Source organism: Dryobates pubescens, chromosome 17 (genome assembly GCF_014839835.1).
Source record: "Dryobates pubescens isolate bDryPub1 chromosome 17, bDryPub1.pri, whole genome shotgun sequence".
Lineage (NCBI taxonomy): Eukaryota > Metazoa > Chordata > Aves > Piciformes > Picidae > Dryobates > Dryobates pubescens.
This window is the reverse complement of record NC_071628.1, coordinates 9,856,911-9,872,109: the sequence shown is the minus strand read 5'-3', so window position 1 is coordinate 9,872,109 and position 15,199 is coordinate 9,856,911. Positions and strand designations below refer to the sequence as shown.

General features: G+C 55.3%; 1 protein-coding gene across 5 annotated transcripts in view; it reads left to right on the top strand.

The window, feature by feature from the left end:
• Nucleotides 1–371: 371 nt before the first annotated feature.
• The window catches only part of TLE3 (TLE family member 3, transcriptional corepressor), a 41,240-nt gene continuing 26,412 nt past the window's right edge, over nucleotides 372–15,199 (top strand). For all 5 annotated transcript variants that reach the window (XM_054168802.1, XM_054168801.1, XM_054168800.1 and 2 more), the window contains exons 1-4: nucleotides 372–504; nucleotides 1,545–1,645; nucleotides 1,755–1,818; nucleotides 2,942–2,986. In XM_054168802.1, coding sequence (XP_054024777.1) covers nucleotides 481–504; nucleotides 1,545–1,645; nucleotides 1,755–1,818; nucleotides 2,942–2,986 — 234 coding nt within the window. In that variant the 5' untranslated portion in view covers nucleotides 372–480. The remainder of the gene's footprint in view (nucleotides 505–1,544; nucleotides 1,646–1,754; nucleotides 1,819–2,941; nucleotides 2,987–15,199) is intronic.

Here is a 15,199-nt window from a genome sequence, read left to right as displayed (position 1 = left end):
GGTGTTGGGTATTGGGGGGGTGTGTGTGTGGGGGGGGTGGGGTGTGAGGAAAAAGGAAGCTCAGCAACCGCGCAGCACCGCGGAGCCCCCCATGGAACCCCCATGGAACCGGGGAATCTTGGGGAAGGGGAAGCGGGTGAGGGGTGTGTGTGTGTCGGGGGGGTCCATCTCTTGGCCCCAGCGGTTTTATTTTGCAAGTGGGGACCCTCAGCGCCCTTCCCCGATGGTGGCCGGGTCCGTTTCTCCCCCTCACCTCTCCCCCCCCCCCCCCAACCTTCCCCCCCCCCCCAAAGCCTCCCTTTCTTCCCCGCCACCCCCGCTCCTCCGCCCCCCGCACGGACTTTCCTCTCCTCTCTTTGTTCCAGTTCTCGGTCTCTCCGGGAACGCTCCGTGGCCGGCGGGCACCACCAGCACCACCAGCGATCCCAGTAACGAGGAACGGCGCCACTGGTTCCAGTGACCGCGCCCCACAGCCCTGCCATGTACCCCCAGGGCCGGCACCCGGTGAGTCCCGGTGTCCCGTCCTTCCCCACCCCGCTACCCAACCTTACATCCACAACCCCTTTCATCCGCTTTGCTCCGGTCTCCCCCTCCCCACCCCAACATCCCTCCGTCCCAGTATATCCCAGCTAGTTCCAGTAACCGCACCCCCAGCCCTGCCACCTCCAGGAGTGGCACCCGGTGAACCCCGACACCCTCTTCCCAGTTCATCCCCCGCTGCTGAGCACGGGGAGTCCCAGTAACTGCACCCCCCCGTCCTTGCATGACCCCCCTGGCACCGGTACCTGGTGTTCTCCATCCCCACTGCAACCCCCCCCCTCTGTCCCACTATATCCCAGTGAGCCCATTAACCACACCCCAGCCCTGCAATGACCCCCGCCAGGACCAGCACCCACTTTCCCCTGGTGTCCCCTGACACCCCCTTCCCAGTACATTCCCCGGTGCTGTTGAGCACAGGGAGTCCCAGTAGCTGCACCCCCAGCCCTGCCATGACCCTGGGGGACCAGTCAGTATCCCATGTCCCCCCCCCCCCACCCCAACACCCTGCTGTCCCACTCCATCCCAGCGAGTCCCAGTAACCATACCCCAGTCCTGTCCCGGCCCACCACCCGGTGTCCTCCCTACCCACCCCAGCACCCCTCTGTCCCAGTACATCCCAGTGAGTCCCATTAACTGCCCCCCAGTCCTTCCATGACCCCCTGGGGGCAGGCTGGCACCTGGTGTCCACCCTATGCACCTTCAACGCTCCTCTCTCCCAGTGTATCCCAGTGAGTCCCATTAACCATACCCCTAGCCCTGCCACAGACCCCCTCCCCAGGCCCAGTATTTAGTGGCCCCCCCACCACCACCTCCCTACCCACCCCAGCACCCCTCTCTCCCCCGGTACGTCCCGGTGAGTCCCATTAACCGCACCCCAGCCCCGCTATGACGCCCTGGGGTTGGCACCCAGTGTATCCCAGTGTCCCCCCACCCCCCCCCACCCCGAACCCCCCCCTCCCCCCCCCCAGTGCTAAGCACTTTTCCTCCCCCCCACCCCCCCCCAGGCTCCTCACCAGCCGGGCCAACCGGGCTTCAAATTCACTGTAGCCGAATCCTGCGACCGCATCAAGGACGAGTTCCAGTTCCTACAAGCCCAGTACCACAGGTGAGCCCTGGGGCTGGGGTGGGGAGGGGACAGCGTTGAGGTGTGGCTCACAGGGTCTCACCCCTCTTTTTTCATATATCCTCTTTCCCCCCCCCATTTCCCCTCCCAGTTTGAAAGTGGAGTATGATAAACTGGCCAACGAGAAGACGGAGATGCAGCGCCATTATGTTATGGTGAGAGACTTTAATCAGATTGCAGATCAAGCTCTGAATGTCCTTAACCCAGCTGGAGTAGGGGGGAGGACACACACACACACACAAAGGGACACCCCCATGGAACATCTGGCTGCTAGCCCAAGGACCTTGGCACCCCCATTTTAGGGGTAGAGAGAAGGTTCCCTGCTTGCTCTCTCCTCCCCTGGCTGCCAAGTTTGATCTTAGCCCTTTTGTGTTTTGCTGGTGACTCTGGGATGGGGGGGGTGGGGGTGGGTGATGCATGACAGGGGCAGCATGCAGGGGGGGTGACCCTAGGGGTAGCAGAAGGTGACCCTGGGAGTCCCCTGGAGCGTTTGGTTGGGTCCCCAGAATGTCTTCCTGGAGCATCCCCTCCCATCCTGGGCTCTTTGTTGCCCCAACCTCCCTTTCTTCTGTGCCCAGATTTGGTCCCCAAAGTGGGGTGATTGGTGTTTGTGGTGGCTTAAGGGCTCCCACCACCCCATTTTCCCAGTGGGAAGGAAGGAGCTGGGTTGAAACCCCTCTTTCTTTGTGGCCCAAAGTGGGGTGATTTGTGTTTGTGGTGGGTTAAGGGCTCCCACCACCCAGTTCTTCCAGGGTGAAGGGAGGAACTGAAGGTGATTCCCCGAGCCCTGCTGGACTGGGAAGCAAGGTGTGTGGGGGGTTGTAAATAAATCCACACACCACCCCCTTCCTCCTCCTCCCCTCCCAGTGAGAAACTGGGTTTTTGGCCAGACTTACTGGGCTGTACCTGTTCTGCCAGGGCTGTGCAGACGCCTGTCACCCAGATCTGCACCTCTTTTGTTTTTCTAAGTAGCTTAGGAGGAGAAAAGGGGAGGAAAAAAAAGGAGTGTCCCTCCTGTGTGCACACCAGTTCATCCCCACAGAACATCTGCTTATTAGGAAGGAACCTGATTAGCCTTGTCTGCTCAGTTACTGGAAGCCCAGTTGAGGCCAGGGGGTTGCTTTTTGAGGATGGTTTTACAGTAGAAGGAAAAAAAAAAAACAAACCCCAACAAAAAACCCCAAACCCAACAAATCTGCTGTGAAATGAATTCTGAGCTTTGGTTGATTTGAGGGTTTTGGCTCTCTTTTTTTTTTTCTTCTCTCCCCCACCTCCCAGTACTACGAGATGTCCTATGGGTTGAATATTGAAATGCACAAACAGGTGAGTGAGTTCAAGGAGGGAGCAACTGGGCTGGAATGGATTGGAGTGGATTGATTGATTTAATGTGATTAATTGATTGGTGGGTGGGTGGATGGATGGATGACCTGTTGCCCCTTTTCCCAACCTGGACTAAACCAGACTCTGGCTGCACTAAATGTAAGGAGGAGTGAAGGCAGTGATGTGGCTCCCAGGCTTGTGGCTCAGTGTTGGTATTAGGGGATGGGTTTAATTGCCTTTTTTTTGCCTGTATTTAGGGAAGTTTTGGGGCCCTCACTCCAGGAAGGACGTTGAGGTGCTGGAGCAGGCCCAAAGAAAGGCAGTGAAGCTGGTGAAGGGTCTGGAGGACTTGTGAGGAGCAGCTGAGGCACCTGGGAGTATTCAGGAAGGCTGAGGGGAGACCTTCTGGCTCTCTACAACTCCCTAAAAGCAGCTTGGACCTGGGTGTGGGGCCCATTGGTCTCCTCTCCCAAGGAACAAGTGACAGGAAAAGAGGAAATGTCCTCAAGCTTCACCAAGGGAGGTTTAGGTTGGACATTAGACATTCCTGCACTGCAAGAGTGGTCAGGCATTGGGGACAGGCTGCCCAGGGAGGTGGTGGAGTCACCATCCCTGGAGGTGTTCAAAAAACCTGTGGCCATGGCACTTGGGGAGATGGTTTAGTAGCCAGGGTGGCTTTAGATTGACAGGTGGACTTTTGCCACGTGGTTTAATGGTCATGGTGGTCTTAGGTTGATGCTTGGACTTGGGATTTTAGAGGTCTCTTCCAACCCTAACAATTGTATGGTTCTGTGGTCTAAGAGCTGTGTACAGAGAGAGAGAGAAAGCTTAGGCTATGGTTGGACTGGGTGAGCTTAGAGGTCTTGCTCAACCCAAACCAGTTTGGGATTCCATAGAACACAGACTTTTGAGCAGTGTTGATGAACAGCAAGAGGTGGAAACAACTTTTATCTTCCAGCCTGGAAGCTGGATACCTGGAATAGCCCATTCCCACCACTGGCAGAATGCTTTCTATCTCCTGCTTTTCCTGTTGTTGTTGCTGCTGCTGCTGCTGTTCCTTTGTGGTTTTATTGTTGGTACAAGGAGGCTGTTTCTGAGGTCACAACCCTGCTGTAGCATGAGACCTGGGGAGGGCATTATCTTCAGGGATGCTGCTACCTCGCCGCTGTGTTGCTCAATTTGCCTTTGCATCTGGAAAGAATGAAGCAACGTTCAGTGCTTTTCATTTTGGTTGTGGCTTTGGTTTGGGTTTGTTTTGCTGTTGGTTTGTTTTTGGTTGTGTTTTGTTGTGTGTTGGGTTGGTTTGTTTTTTTTTTTCATGGAGTCTTCTCTTAAGATGTAACTTTGCCTGAAGGGGAAAAATCTAGGAGAGGCCAGAGCAGAATGTGGTGTGCTACCTTGATAAGATTATCGTTAAAGAGCCTAAAGGCTGGGCACATGATGGTAAAACTTAAAGGAATAAAGTTATTATTTGAGATTAGACCTGATTATTTGGGCTGCTGCTGCTGCTTACTGGTTTTAGAAGGAGTTCTCATTAAGAACTTCAGGCAGATGGGAATTGACATCAACTTTGCCAGCTGCAAATCAGCTTCCTTCAGCTCCAAAAGGTTGCTTTGGGGGGGTTAGGTTTTCAGGTTTTGGGGGGTTTAGTTGTCTAGTTACTTTATTTCTTTGGGTCTTAAGAGCAGCATCACTCTTTGTGCCCCTCCTGGATTTGAGCCCCTCCACATTCCAGGGCTCTTTCCCCCTCCTGGATTTGAGCCCCTCCACATTCCAGGGCTCTTTCCCCCTCCTGGATTTGAGCCCCTCCACATCCCAGGGCTCTTTCCCCCTCCTGGATTTGAGCCCCTCCACATCCCAGGGCTCTTTCCCCCTCCTGGATTTGAGCCCCTCCACATCCCAGGGCTCTTTCCCCTTCCAGATTTGAGCCCCTCCACATCCCAGGTCCCCCTTCCAGATCTGCACCCCACCAGGTACCTCTCCCACTTTGTTAGCAGTGTGGCTGTGAGTTTGCTCTTCTCCTCCCTCCTCCCTTCTAGTTTTTGGCTTGGTAATCACAGGGCCACAAAAATAATTCCTGATTAGTCTTCAGTTCTGTGAAAATATCTCCTTCCATGCGGATAATCCCAACTTCTTTCTCTTCAATTGCTCCAGCCTGGACAAAAGAGTCCTTGTGGGAAGCTCCAGGGGTGGCTGTGCAGTAGCTCCAGTCCCTCATGCAAAGGAGGGACCCATGGGGCTAGGCTGTGGCTCCTGGAGACCTCGGCCGTGGTTTGGTGAGGGCAGAAGTGTCCCTGCGTGTAAGATTGGTGCTTGGGACCCTGGTGGCTTCGTGTTGGGGAAGCCCATCACCTCCTGTTTGACCTGCATCCAGAGGAACAAGGAGCCTGCAGAAGAGCCCAAGGGATTTGGAGTAACTGGCTGCCCTTGGGAGAGGGGAACGCTTCTCGCCGCCCACCTGCTCGAACGTCCTTCGCTCTGGGGAGGTGCTGCAAGGATCCAGCAGAAGGTGTGGAGCTTACCCTCTCAGTTGAAGCTTTGGAAGCAGTTGCTTTTGGACCAAGATGTGCAGTGTGTTTGCCACCAGTGCAACCAAACAAAAGTGACCTGAGGGAGGCTTTTGCATCGCGGGATGGTCGGTTGGCTGCGCGCCGCGGGACGGTTCTGCGCCGCGGGACGGTCGGCTGCGCCCCGCGGGATGGTTCTCCGCCACGGGCTGAAGGCTTTGGCACTGCAGGATGGTTTGGCACCACAGGAGGAGCGTTGGGGCTGGAGGGGGGGGGGGGGCGGGGGCCGAGACCCCCATCCCAGGCTTTGTCTTCATCGAGGCGCAAAGGGAGCCTTCCACCATCTGCTCTTTCCCCGGGACCGCGCGAGGTCCCGTCCCCTGCGGCGCCCGACCCTCGGTGACGGTTTTGAGGGTGACCGAGGGAGGAAGCTCGGGGCGATTTGTTTTGCCCGTGGGGCTGGGCCCGGGCTGAGCCATCTCGGCCCTTTCTTTGACCCGGGATTTGGCAGGGTTGCTCGTTTCCCACGGGGTGGCGTGGTCGGTGTGACTCGCCTGGGGACCATCCCCGCCGGCACCGCCTCGCACATCGGTCAAAACCTTCTCCAGTTGATTCCAACCCCCCCGCCTCGCCTGGGCTTGGAAGTTGTTCCTGGGGACGTAACGCTGCGTGTCTGCTGCTGGGAGGTGGTGTGGAGAGAGGGAAGGGTGGTGGTGGGAGGGGACGGAGGAGAGGGGGGAGGGTTGAAGTTTGAGGAGGTGAAGCTGTCTGGCGGTTTAATTGCCGCGGTGGGATGCTGGAGGAGCATCCTTCAGGAGGAGCCTTGAAAGGGGGGGATGAGGGCTGGGCTTAAATGGATGCTTGGGAGGGTTTTCTCCTTTTTTTGAGGAGGGGGGGGAGGGCTGAAAATGACGAGCCTTTTACAGAAGGAAGGTGGTGGGGGGGGGAAGAGGAGGGGAGGGGGAAAAAAAAACCCCAACAAACCCACAACCAGGCATCTGGGTGGTAATTGCAGCTGGTTGAGGGTGGCTGGTCCTGAACAAACAAGTTTTCTCAGCTGACCTGTTTAGCGGTTGACTTGTGTTTATCTGCACACAATCGAGGGAGAGACTGAAGTGCTTGAATTATTCATGCGGTGTCCTGCCCTCCAGACTTGACTGCTTGTGATTACATCTGCTTGAGACAAACATTGATGGATACTTCATCTCAGAAGCTCAGAAGAGGAGGGAGGGAGGGAAGGGAAGGGGGGGGGGGGGGAAACAGAGAGAGAGAGAGAAAGAAAAGGGATTGTCTGGCTCTGGGCTTATATAACAGATTATCTCCTCCACGCTGCATATTAAGCATCTGCATATGTTTGGGGTGGGTTTGGTTGGTGGGGGCTTGGTGGTTGGGTTGGCTTTTTTTTTTTCCCCTTACCCTCCTTCCTCTTTCTCTCTCTCTCTCTCTTCTTTTTTTTTTCCTCACTTGGTTTCTTTTTTTCCCCCCTCTCCTTTGAGGGGGGAAAGAAATATAAATAAGGAGTCTCATAAACAATTCCATATGCAAGGAAATATTTAGGAAGTGACTACCCAGCTTGGTTGGATATATGAAGGCAACAAATAGCTCCTTGCATCAGCACACTCTGCATCCTGGGAGCAGCTTTCCCAAATCTTCAGGAATTTTTCTTTTCTTTTCTTTTCTTTTTTAACCTGGATAATTCAGTTCTTTTTGTAAAGGTCAGTTTGATTCTTAACCTCCAGGATTTTGCCTTTTCCTGGTGTGGGTGTGTTGGGTTTTTTTTTTGGTTTGCACTGGTTTTGCTTGGATCTTTAGATCATAGCTGGATGTGGTCAAAGGAAGGGTCTCGGGATCATCACTGGATGTGACCAGGGGAAGGAAAGACCTCTGGATCATCACTGGGTGTGACAAGAGGAAGGAAGGCCCTCTGGACCATCACTGGATGTGACAAGAGGAAGGAAGGCCCTCTGGACCATCACTGGGTGTGACAAGAGGAAGGAAGGCCCTCTGGACCATCACTGGATGTGACAAGAGGAAGGAAGGACCTCTGGACCATCACTGGCTGTGACCAGGGGCAGGAAGGCTCTCTGGACCATCACTGGATGTGACCAGGGGCAGGAAGGCTCTCTGGACCATCACTGGATGTGACCAGGGGCAGGAAGGCTCTCTGGACCATCACTGGGTGTGACCAGGGGCAGGAAGGCTCTCTGGACCATCACTGGGTGTGACCAGGGGCAGGAAGGCTCTCTGGACCATCACTGGGTGTGACCAGGGGCAGGAAGGCTCTCTGGACCAGCACTGGCTGTGACCAGGGGCAGGAAGGCTCTCTGGACCAGCACTGGCTGTGACCAGGGGCAGGAAGGCTCTCTGGACCAGCACTGGCTGTGACCAGGGGCAGGAAGGCTCTCTGGACCATCACTGGCTGTGACCAGGGGCAGGAAGGCTCTCTGGACCATCACTGGGTGTGACCAGGGGAAGGAAGGCTCTCTGGACCAGCACTGGCTGTGACCAGGGGCAGGAAGGCTCTCTGGACCAGCACTGGCTGTGACCAGGGGCAGGAAGGCTCTCTGGACCAGCACTGGCTGTGACCAGGGGCAGGAAGGCTCTCTGGACCAGCACTGGCTGTGACCAGGGGCAGGAAGGAAAGAATCCAAAAGGAAATCTTCATTATTTCATGGTTTTATTTGGTGGTTTGGTTTTGTTTGGGTGTATTTTGGGGAGGGCTTTTGTGTTCTTTTATCTCCACGAGGAAATGGACACTTGGAGAGGACAACCTTGGTGTCAGATGGTGGTGGTGGTTTTTTTTTCTCACTGAGAGCTCTCCACATCTTGGTTTGGTGCTCAAACATTTAAAGCTTGGAGTGGCTTTTTGGGGCTCCTGGTTGGAGTTTGAGGGGTCCTGTGTGGATTCTTGGAGGCCCTGGCTGGAGTTTGGGGTGTCCTGTGTGGGTTTTGGTGGTCCTCTGTGGTGTTTGAAGGATCCTTTGTGGATTGTTGGGGTTTGAGGGAGGGGTGTGTGTGTGTCTGTGGATTTTGGGGATGCCTGTGTGGGGTTTGAGGGCTCCTGGCTGGGGTTTTGATTGTCCTTTGTGGAGTTTGAAGGATCCTGGCCGGGTTTGGAGGGGTTGTGTGTGGCTTTTTGGAGGTCTTGTGCTGGCTTTTGAGGGCTCCTGGGTCGATTGTAGGGTGTCCTGTGGATTGCAGTGTTCCTGGGTCGATTTTGAGGGCCCCCTGTGTGAAGCTGTAGGCAGTCCTGGGTGGGTTTTGGAGGACTCCTGCTTGGGTTCTGGCTTGTGAGGGCTCCCAGCTGGCTTTTGAGAGCCCTGTGTGCTTTCTGAGAACCTTGGTTGGGTTTGGGGGGGAGGAGGGGTGGGGGTGGTTCTGAGTGGGCTCTGCACCCCCTCAACCTTGGTTCTGGTGCTAATTCTGTAATGAGGGGTTGTGACCCAGCCCTCCAGCAGCCTCCCCCCCACCCCCCCTTCCCGAATTGAATTCTCATCAGTGAAGCTCTCCACTTTGCTAATAACGATAGCAGCCACAAATAGCTTTCAACATGCCATTGACAGCCTGGTTGGAGAGAGCACTTGAAATGGTGGTAGACAGCTGAAAGTACCCATAATTGTGTGCTGGGAGTGAGAACCACACTGCTCAAGGGCCTTATTTTCATGTCCTTAAAGAGACAATATCCTGGTTTCAACAAATGCTTCTGGTGCTTCACTGCTGGTGTGATTTACTCCTCCTCCTCCTCCTTCCTCCTCTGCCACCAAACCTCTCTTCCAAGGGGTGAGGAGGTGGGGGAAGGGGGAGAGGGGGCACTAGGACGCCTGAGGTGGGTTGTGGTGGTCTGGATCCATCTCAATTATTGGTGGGGGTGGGGGTGGTGGAAGGAGTTGTGCTATTGGGGGTCAGGTGCTTCTTCCCTGGACTCTTCTGTGCCTGGTTGCTTCTCCTTGGGAGCCTGAAGTGAACCCTGGGAGGATGCTGATGCCACATTCCTGCATCCCAAGGACCATCACCTTTGGCAGCTTTTGCAGTTGCATTGCTCCAGGGCTGGTGGGGGAAGATCTTGATAAGGCTTTGGTGTGTTTTCAAGAGGAGAAAGGGCTGAATGGGCCATGCTGTGTGCTCAACACCTTGTCTCCACCGTTTAAAATCAATGAGCAAGAGGAGGTGGGAGCTGGAATCTGCTGGGGCCCAAAATCTCTTCTGGGATGTGCTTTGAAACCAATTTGCTTTCCTCCCTGGGGGGAGGGGGTGTTCAAGAACTGTGTGGAGGTGGCACTTCAGGCCATGGTGGCCTTAGGTGGGTGGTTGGACTCCATGATCTTAGAGGTCTTTTCCAACTGAAACAATTCTGTGATTCCATGAAACCATCTAGGTTCCATGCACGTGGTTGAGCTGCTTTCTGCAGCTTGCTCTGGAAGAAACTGCCATGGGGCTGGGTCCTACAAACTGCTCCAGCCTCAGAATGTGGCTGAGTGCTGGTTCCAAAGCCTCCCACGTGTTGAAGGGGTTTGGGTCTGGTCCTCTGTCATGGGGTCCTGCCCGAGGGTGGTGGGAAAAACCCAGGGATGGGCAGGGTCAGGAGCAGGGAGGTCATTCTGCCCCTGTGCTCAGCACTGCTCAGGCCACACCTGGAGTCCTGTGTCCAGTTCTGGGCCCCTCAGTTTAGGAAAGATGTTGAGGTGCTGGAAGGTGTCCAGAGAAGGGCAACAAAGCTGGGGAGGGGTCTGGAGCACAGCCCTGTGAGGAGAGGCTGAGGGAGCTGGGGTTGCTTAGCCTGGAGAAGAGGAGGCTCAGGGGAGACCTCACTGCTGTCTACAGCTACCTGAAGGGAGGCTGCAGCCAAGTGGGGGTTGGTCTCTTCTCCCAGGCAAGCAGCACCAGAACAAGAGGACACAGTCTCAAGCTGTGCCAGGGGAGGTTTAGGCTGGATGTTGGGAAGAAGTTCTTCATCGAGAGAGATTGCCCATTGGAATGTGCTGCCCAGGGAGGTGGTGCAGTCACCATCCCTGGAGGTGTTTAGGAGGAGACTTGATAGGGTGCTTGGTGCCATGGTTTAGCTGATTAGATGGTGTTGGGTGATAGGTTGGACTTGATGATCTTGAAGGTCTCTCCTAACCTGGTTTATTCTATCCTATTCTATCCCTTGCAGCTCTCTTTCCCTTGTGACCAAGGTTCATGTCTGTCATAACAAACCTCTCCATTGCCCAGAGCATCCTCTGCAGGGTGTCACATGGGGGTGCAGGCTCCCCCCACCCCCCATCCCCTCACCCTGCTTCATAGAATCACAGAATGGTTTGGGCTGGAAGGGAATTGGAAGATAATCCAGTTCCACCCCCCCTGCCCCAGGAGGCAGGGACACCTCCCACCGGAGCAGGTCGCTGGGGGCCTCATCCAACCTGGCCTTGAGCACCTCCGGGGAGAGAGTGGGGGGCAGCAGGTTGCCCAGGAAGGTCGTGGCAGCTCGGGGGGGGTCGCTCCTTTCAGCCCTGCTCTTCGTCTCCCGTCGCTGCCAGGAGTTATTTTGGAGCTTCCCTCCGCCACGGCCAGGTGTAAAGACCAGAGGGGCGCGGAGCCGGAGCCGCCGGGGAGAGCCAGCCCGCGGGGGTTTAGCACCATGCCAGCGCTCTGCAGCTCCTGCCCAGCTCTTGACTCGGCTCCAGCAGCTGCTCTTCGTGCCCTGAAGTGCTTTTGGGTGCTGGTGGCAGCCCTGGGCCGCTTTAAGAGCGGGTGCCGGGGACAGCCAGCCCCGTGGCCAAGCGCTCTGCCGCTGGTGATTTATCGCCGCTGCAGATGTTTCCTCTGCTGTGTGGGGGTTTTTTTTTCCCTTCCCCGAAACACCACCCTAGAAGTGCTTCTTGTCCAGCAGCAGGTCAGATTCTTGGCAGGGATGGGGAGGGCTGGAGGAGGGGGGGGATTAATTGGGATTTCAGGTTGTCCTGACTGGTTGCCCTTTTTAACGAGCCACCGTCAGCATCCCGGCGTGGCTGGGGTTGGAAGGGGCCTCTGGAGATCATCCGGTGCAGCCCTCCTGCTCCAGCAGGGGCACCCACAGCAGCTTGCCCAGCATCACAAGGGCCAGGGGGTGGTTAGAGGTTCTCCAGGGGAGACTCCACAACCTCTCTGGGCAGCCTGCTCCAGGGCTCCAGCACCCTCACGCCAAACAAGCTTCTCCTGCTGTTCAGGTGGAAACTCCTGGGTTCCAGTTTGTGCTCATTGCTCCTTGTCCTGTCCCTGGGCACCACTGACAAGAGTCTGGCCCCATTCTCTTGCCCCCCACCCTTTGGCTCTTGCTGAGCACTGAGCAGACCCCCTCTCAGGCTGCTCTCCTCCAGGCTCAGCAGCCCCAGGGCTCTCAGCCTTTCCTCCTCACAGAGATGCTCCTGGCCCCTCAGCACCTTCCCAGCCTCTGCTGGACTCTCTCCAGTAGCTCCTTGTTTTTTCTCTTGACCTGGGAAGCTCAGAGCTGGACCCAATCCCCAACCCCCCTGACTGAACAAACACCAGCAGTACCCCAAGGATGCAGCTGCTCTTTTCCAGCAGGACCATCCAGGACATCAGGATGGTGTTCTTGTGTCAAGAAGGGGCCAGACTCTTGTCAGTGGTGCCCAGGGACAGGACAAGTGGCAGTGAGCACAAACTGGAACCCAGGAGGCTCCATCTGAAGAGGAGGAGAAATTTCTTTGGTGTGAGGGTGCTGGAGCCCAGGAGCAGGCTGCCCAGAGAGGTTGTGGAGTCTCCTCTGGAGACTTTCTGTGGTGTCCTGTGAATAGGACAAGGGGCAATGGACACAAACTGAATCCCAGGAAGTTCCACCTCAACATGAGGGGGAACTTCCAGGGCTGCTGGATCCCTGGAGCAGGCTTCCCAGAGAGGTGGTGGAGTCTCCTTCTCTGGAAGTGTTTCACAACCCCTCTGGCTGTGTGTTCCTGTGTGACCTGCCCTAGGTGATCCTGCTTTGGTGGTGGGGGTTGGCCTCAACAATCTCCAGAGGTCCCTCCAGTCACCTACCATTCTATGGTGGTAGGGACTGGAAAGAGAGATCAGGATGGGAGCAAGGAGGTCACTGCAGAAGCTCTTCTCACACCTGAGAATGCTGCTTTTTTTCTCCCCCTTTCTTTGTATTTTGCTTTTCTTTTTCAATATCCTCAAGGGGAGCATCCCAGGAGGTGTTCCCATCAGGGGGTGCCTCCCTTGGGGTGCCCTTTGCAGCTCTCCCACCCCTACCCCCACCCCTCCCCACGCCAGGTCGTTTCTCTGTGGCTGGTTTTGCAGCCCCCATCTCGGGTCCAGCTGGGATGTGGAGGAGGCTGGGATTGCCATGGCAACCTGCAGTGGAAAGGAGGTTTTCCTTGGCAGGAGCAGCTCATGGGGGCTCTGTTGCTCTGGGGCTTGGTGATGAATGAGCCCTTTTTTTTTATGGGGAAGGTGTTGGGCATGAAACCCTCCTCTGTTCCTGTCGGGCTGGAGTGATCCTGTTTTGCCCCTCATTAAACTTTTAATGGGGACAACTGGAGTTTAAGAAGCTGGGGACTGGGAGAAGTGGAAGCCAAGAAATAGTTGAGGGTTCTTGAATCCTGTATTAACAGGAAGCCTTGTGGTTGTCACCTTAATATGTTGGACATCTTAACATCTCCTTGCTCAGAGTCCACCCCGTGGGAAGGTCTCTCTTTGCAGAGCAAGGAGTTTTCCTTTGGACCCATGGAAGCTGGAGCAGGATTGGACTGAAGCATGGAAGCCATGCAGGGAAAGCTCAACACTGTGCTTGGAAAAGACCTTTTAAGATCATCAAGTCCAGCCACTTGATGCCATCAACCTGGCACTGCCCATCCCTCTTCCACCAAGGTGGCCTCTGGATGCTGCTTTTATTTCCTCCTAAAGGACCTCTGTGACACACAGCTGGAGGGACCCCTCGTGCTGGCACCACTGTCTCCACCTCCAGAAAGGATTGAATCTGAGCTAGAATTTATGGGGACTGACAAGGAGCATCCATGCTGGAGGAACAATGTGTCCAGTGCTTTTTGCATCCCAAATCCACAGAACCACAGAATGGCTTTGATGGGAGAAGACCCTTTGAGATCAGCCAGTCCAAACATTGCCTCACTCTGCCAAGGCTGGTGCTACACCATGTCCCTCAGCACCACATCTCTGCCTCTTTCAAACACCACCAGGAATGGGGATTCAACCACCTCCCTGGGCAGCCTGTTCCAGTCTTGGAGAGAGCCCTTTCAGTCAAGAAGTACCTTCTAATCTCCAACCAAATCCATCTGAAGGAATAAATCTTTAATGGAGCTGCTGCTTATCTAGAGCCCAGTCAGTGCTTCCGTGCCTGGAATCCCCACTGCTGGGCCTGGGATGCTCCATCTCCCGTCCTCCTCCTTTGGTCTAGGATGATCCAGCCCTGCACCCTTGCCCTTGGCTTGGTGATGATCCAGCTCCCTCATCCTCACTGCTGGATCTGTGGTGATCCTTTCTGCATCCTCTCTTTTGGGGTCTCTGATGACCTGGCTTCTCACCCTTGCTTTTGGATCCATCACGATCCAGCCTCCCACCACTGCTGTCAGGTTGGTGATGACCCAGCCTGGCATCCTCACTTTTGGATCCAGGATGATCCATTCCACAGCCTTGCTGTCAGATCTGTGAGGATCCATTTTTCACCTTTTCACCATGGGTCCAGGATGATCCAACCCTGCATCCTCACCATCAGGTTCAGGATGATCCAACCCTGCATCCTCACCATCAGGTCCAGGATGATCCAACCCTGCATCTGAACCATCGGGTCCAGGATGATCCATCCTTCATCCTTGCTTTTTAGGTCCATGATGATCCAATCCTGCATCCTAACCATCAGGTCTAGGATGATCCATCCTTCATCCTTGCTTTTTAGGTCCCTGATGATCCAATCTCTCACCTGCTCTGTCCAGTCCAGGATGATCCAGCTCCACAACCTCGCTTGCAGGTCCATGATGATCCAACCCTGCATCCTCACTGTTGGATCCATGATGATCCAGCCTCCCATCCTGACTTTCATGTCCATGATGATCCAGGCCTGCACCCTTGGAGATGTGGGTGATCCATCCCACACCTTTACTTTGGGTCCATGATGGTCTGGCCCTGCCTGTTGGGTCCATGATGATCCTGGTGGCCACAGCACTCATCTAGCTGTAGCTGAGGAGCCTGAGTCCAAACTGTTCATCACTTCCAGATGCCTCTGTCTGGACTCAGCACCACCCCCCCTGCTCAGCATGTCTTCTGTCTCCTGGAAGAGAGAAGTTTTGGGATACTGGGATCACTGGGATGCTTTCTGTAAAGATGATGGCCAGGAATGTCCCTCTTGCTGTGTAATGTCCCCATCACTTTGGTGATGCTCCTGTGAAGGTGCTGCAGGAGCAGCAAGTGGGTGGCTTGCAGGACCCCTTGCAGCAGGTCCCTGAGTGTTGGGGGATTTGGGCTTTCTGGAGGGTGGTTGCCTTTGTGGGGGTGAGTCTAGACTGGGGGGTGATTGAGCTTCTCCAAGCATCATCTTGCTTGTGGTCATCTTGGAGCATGTTGGTTGTGCTTGTTGAGCTTGTCTTGTAGTAACACCAGTGTGCCCCAGCCCCACTGTCCAGCTCCTCAGAGTCTCTTGGGTGCTTTTCCCCCCCCCTCCAAACTGTGATATTTAGGTATTTCTTCTTGGAGTATATAAGAGCAGATGGAGCTGAGAGCT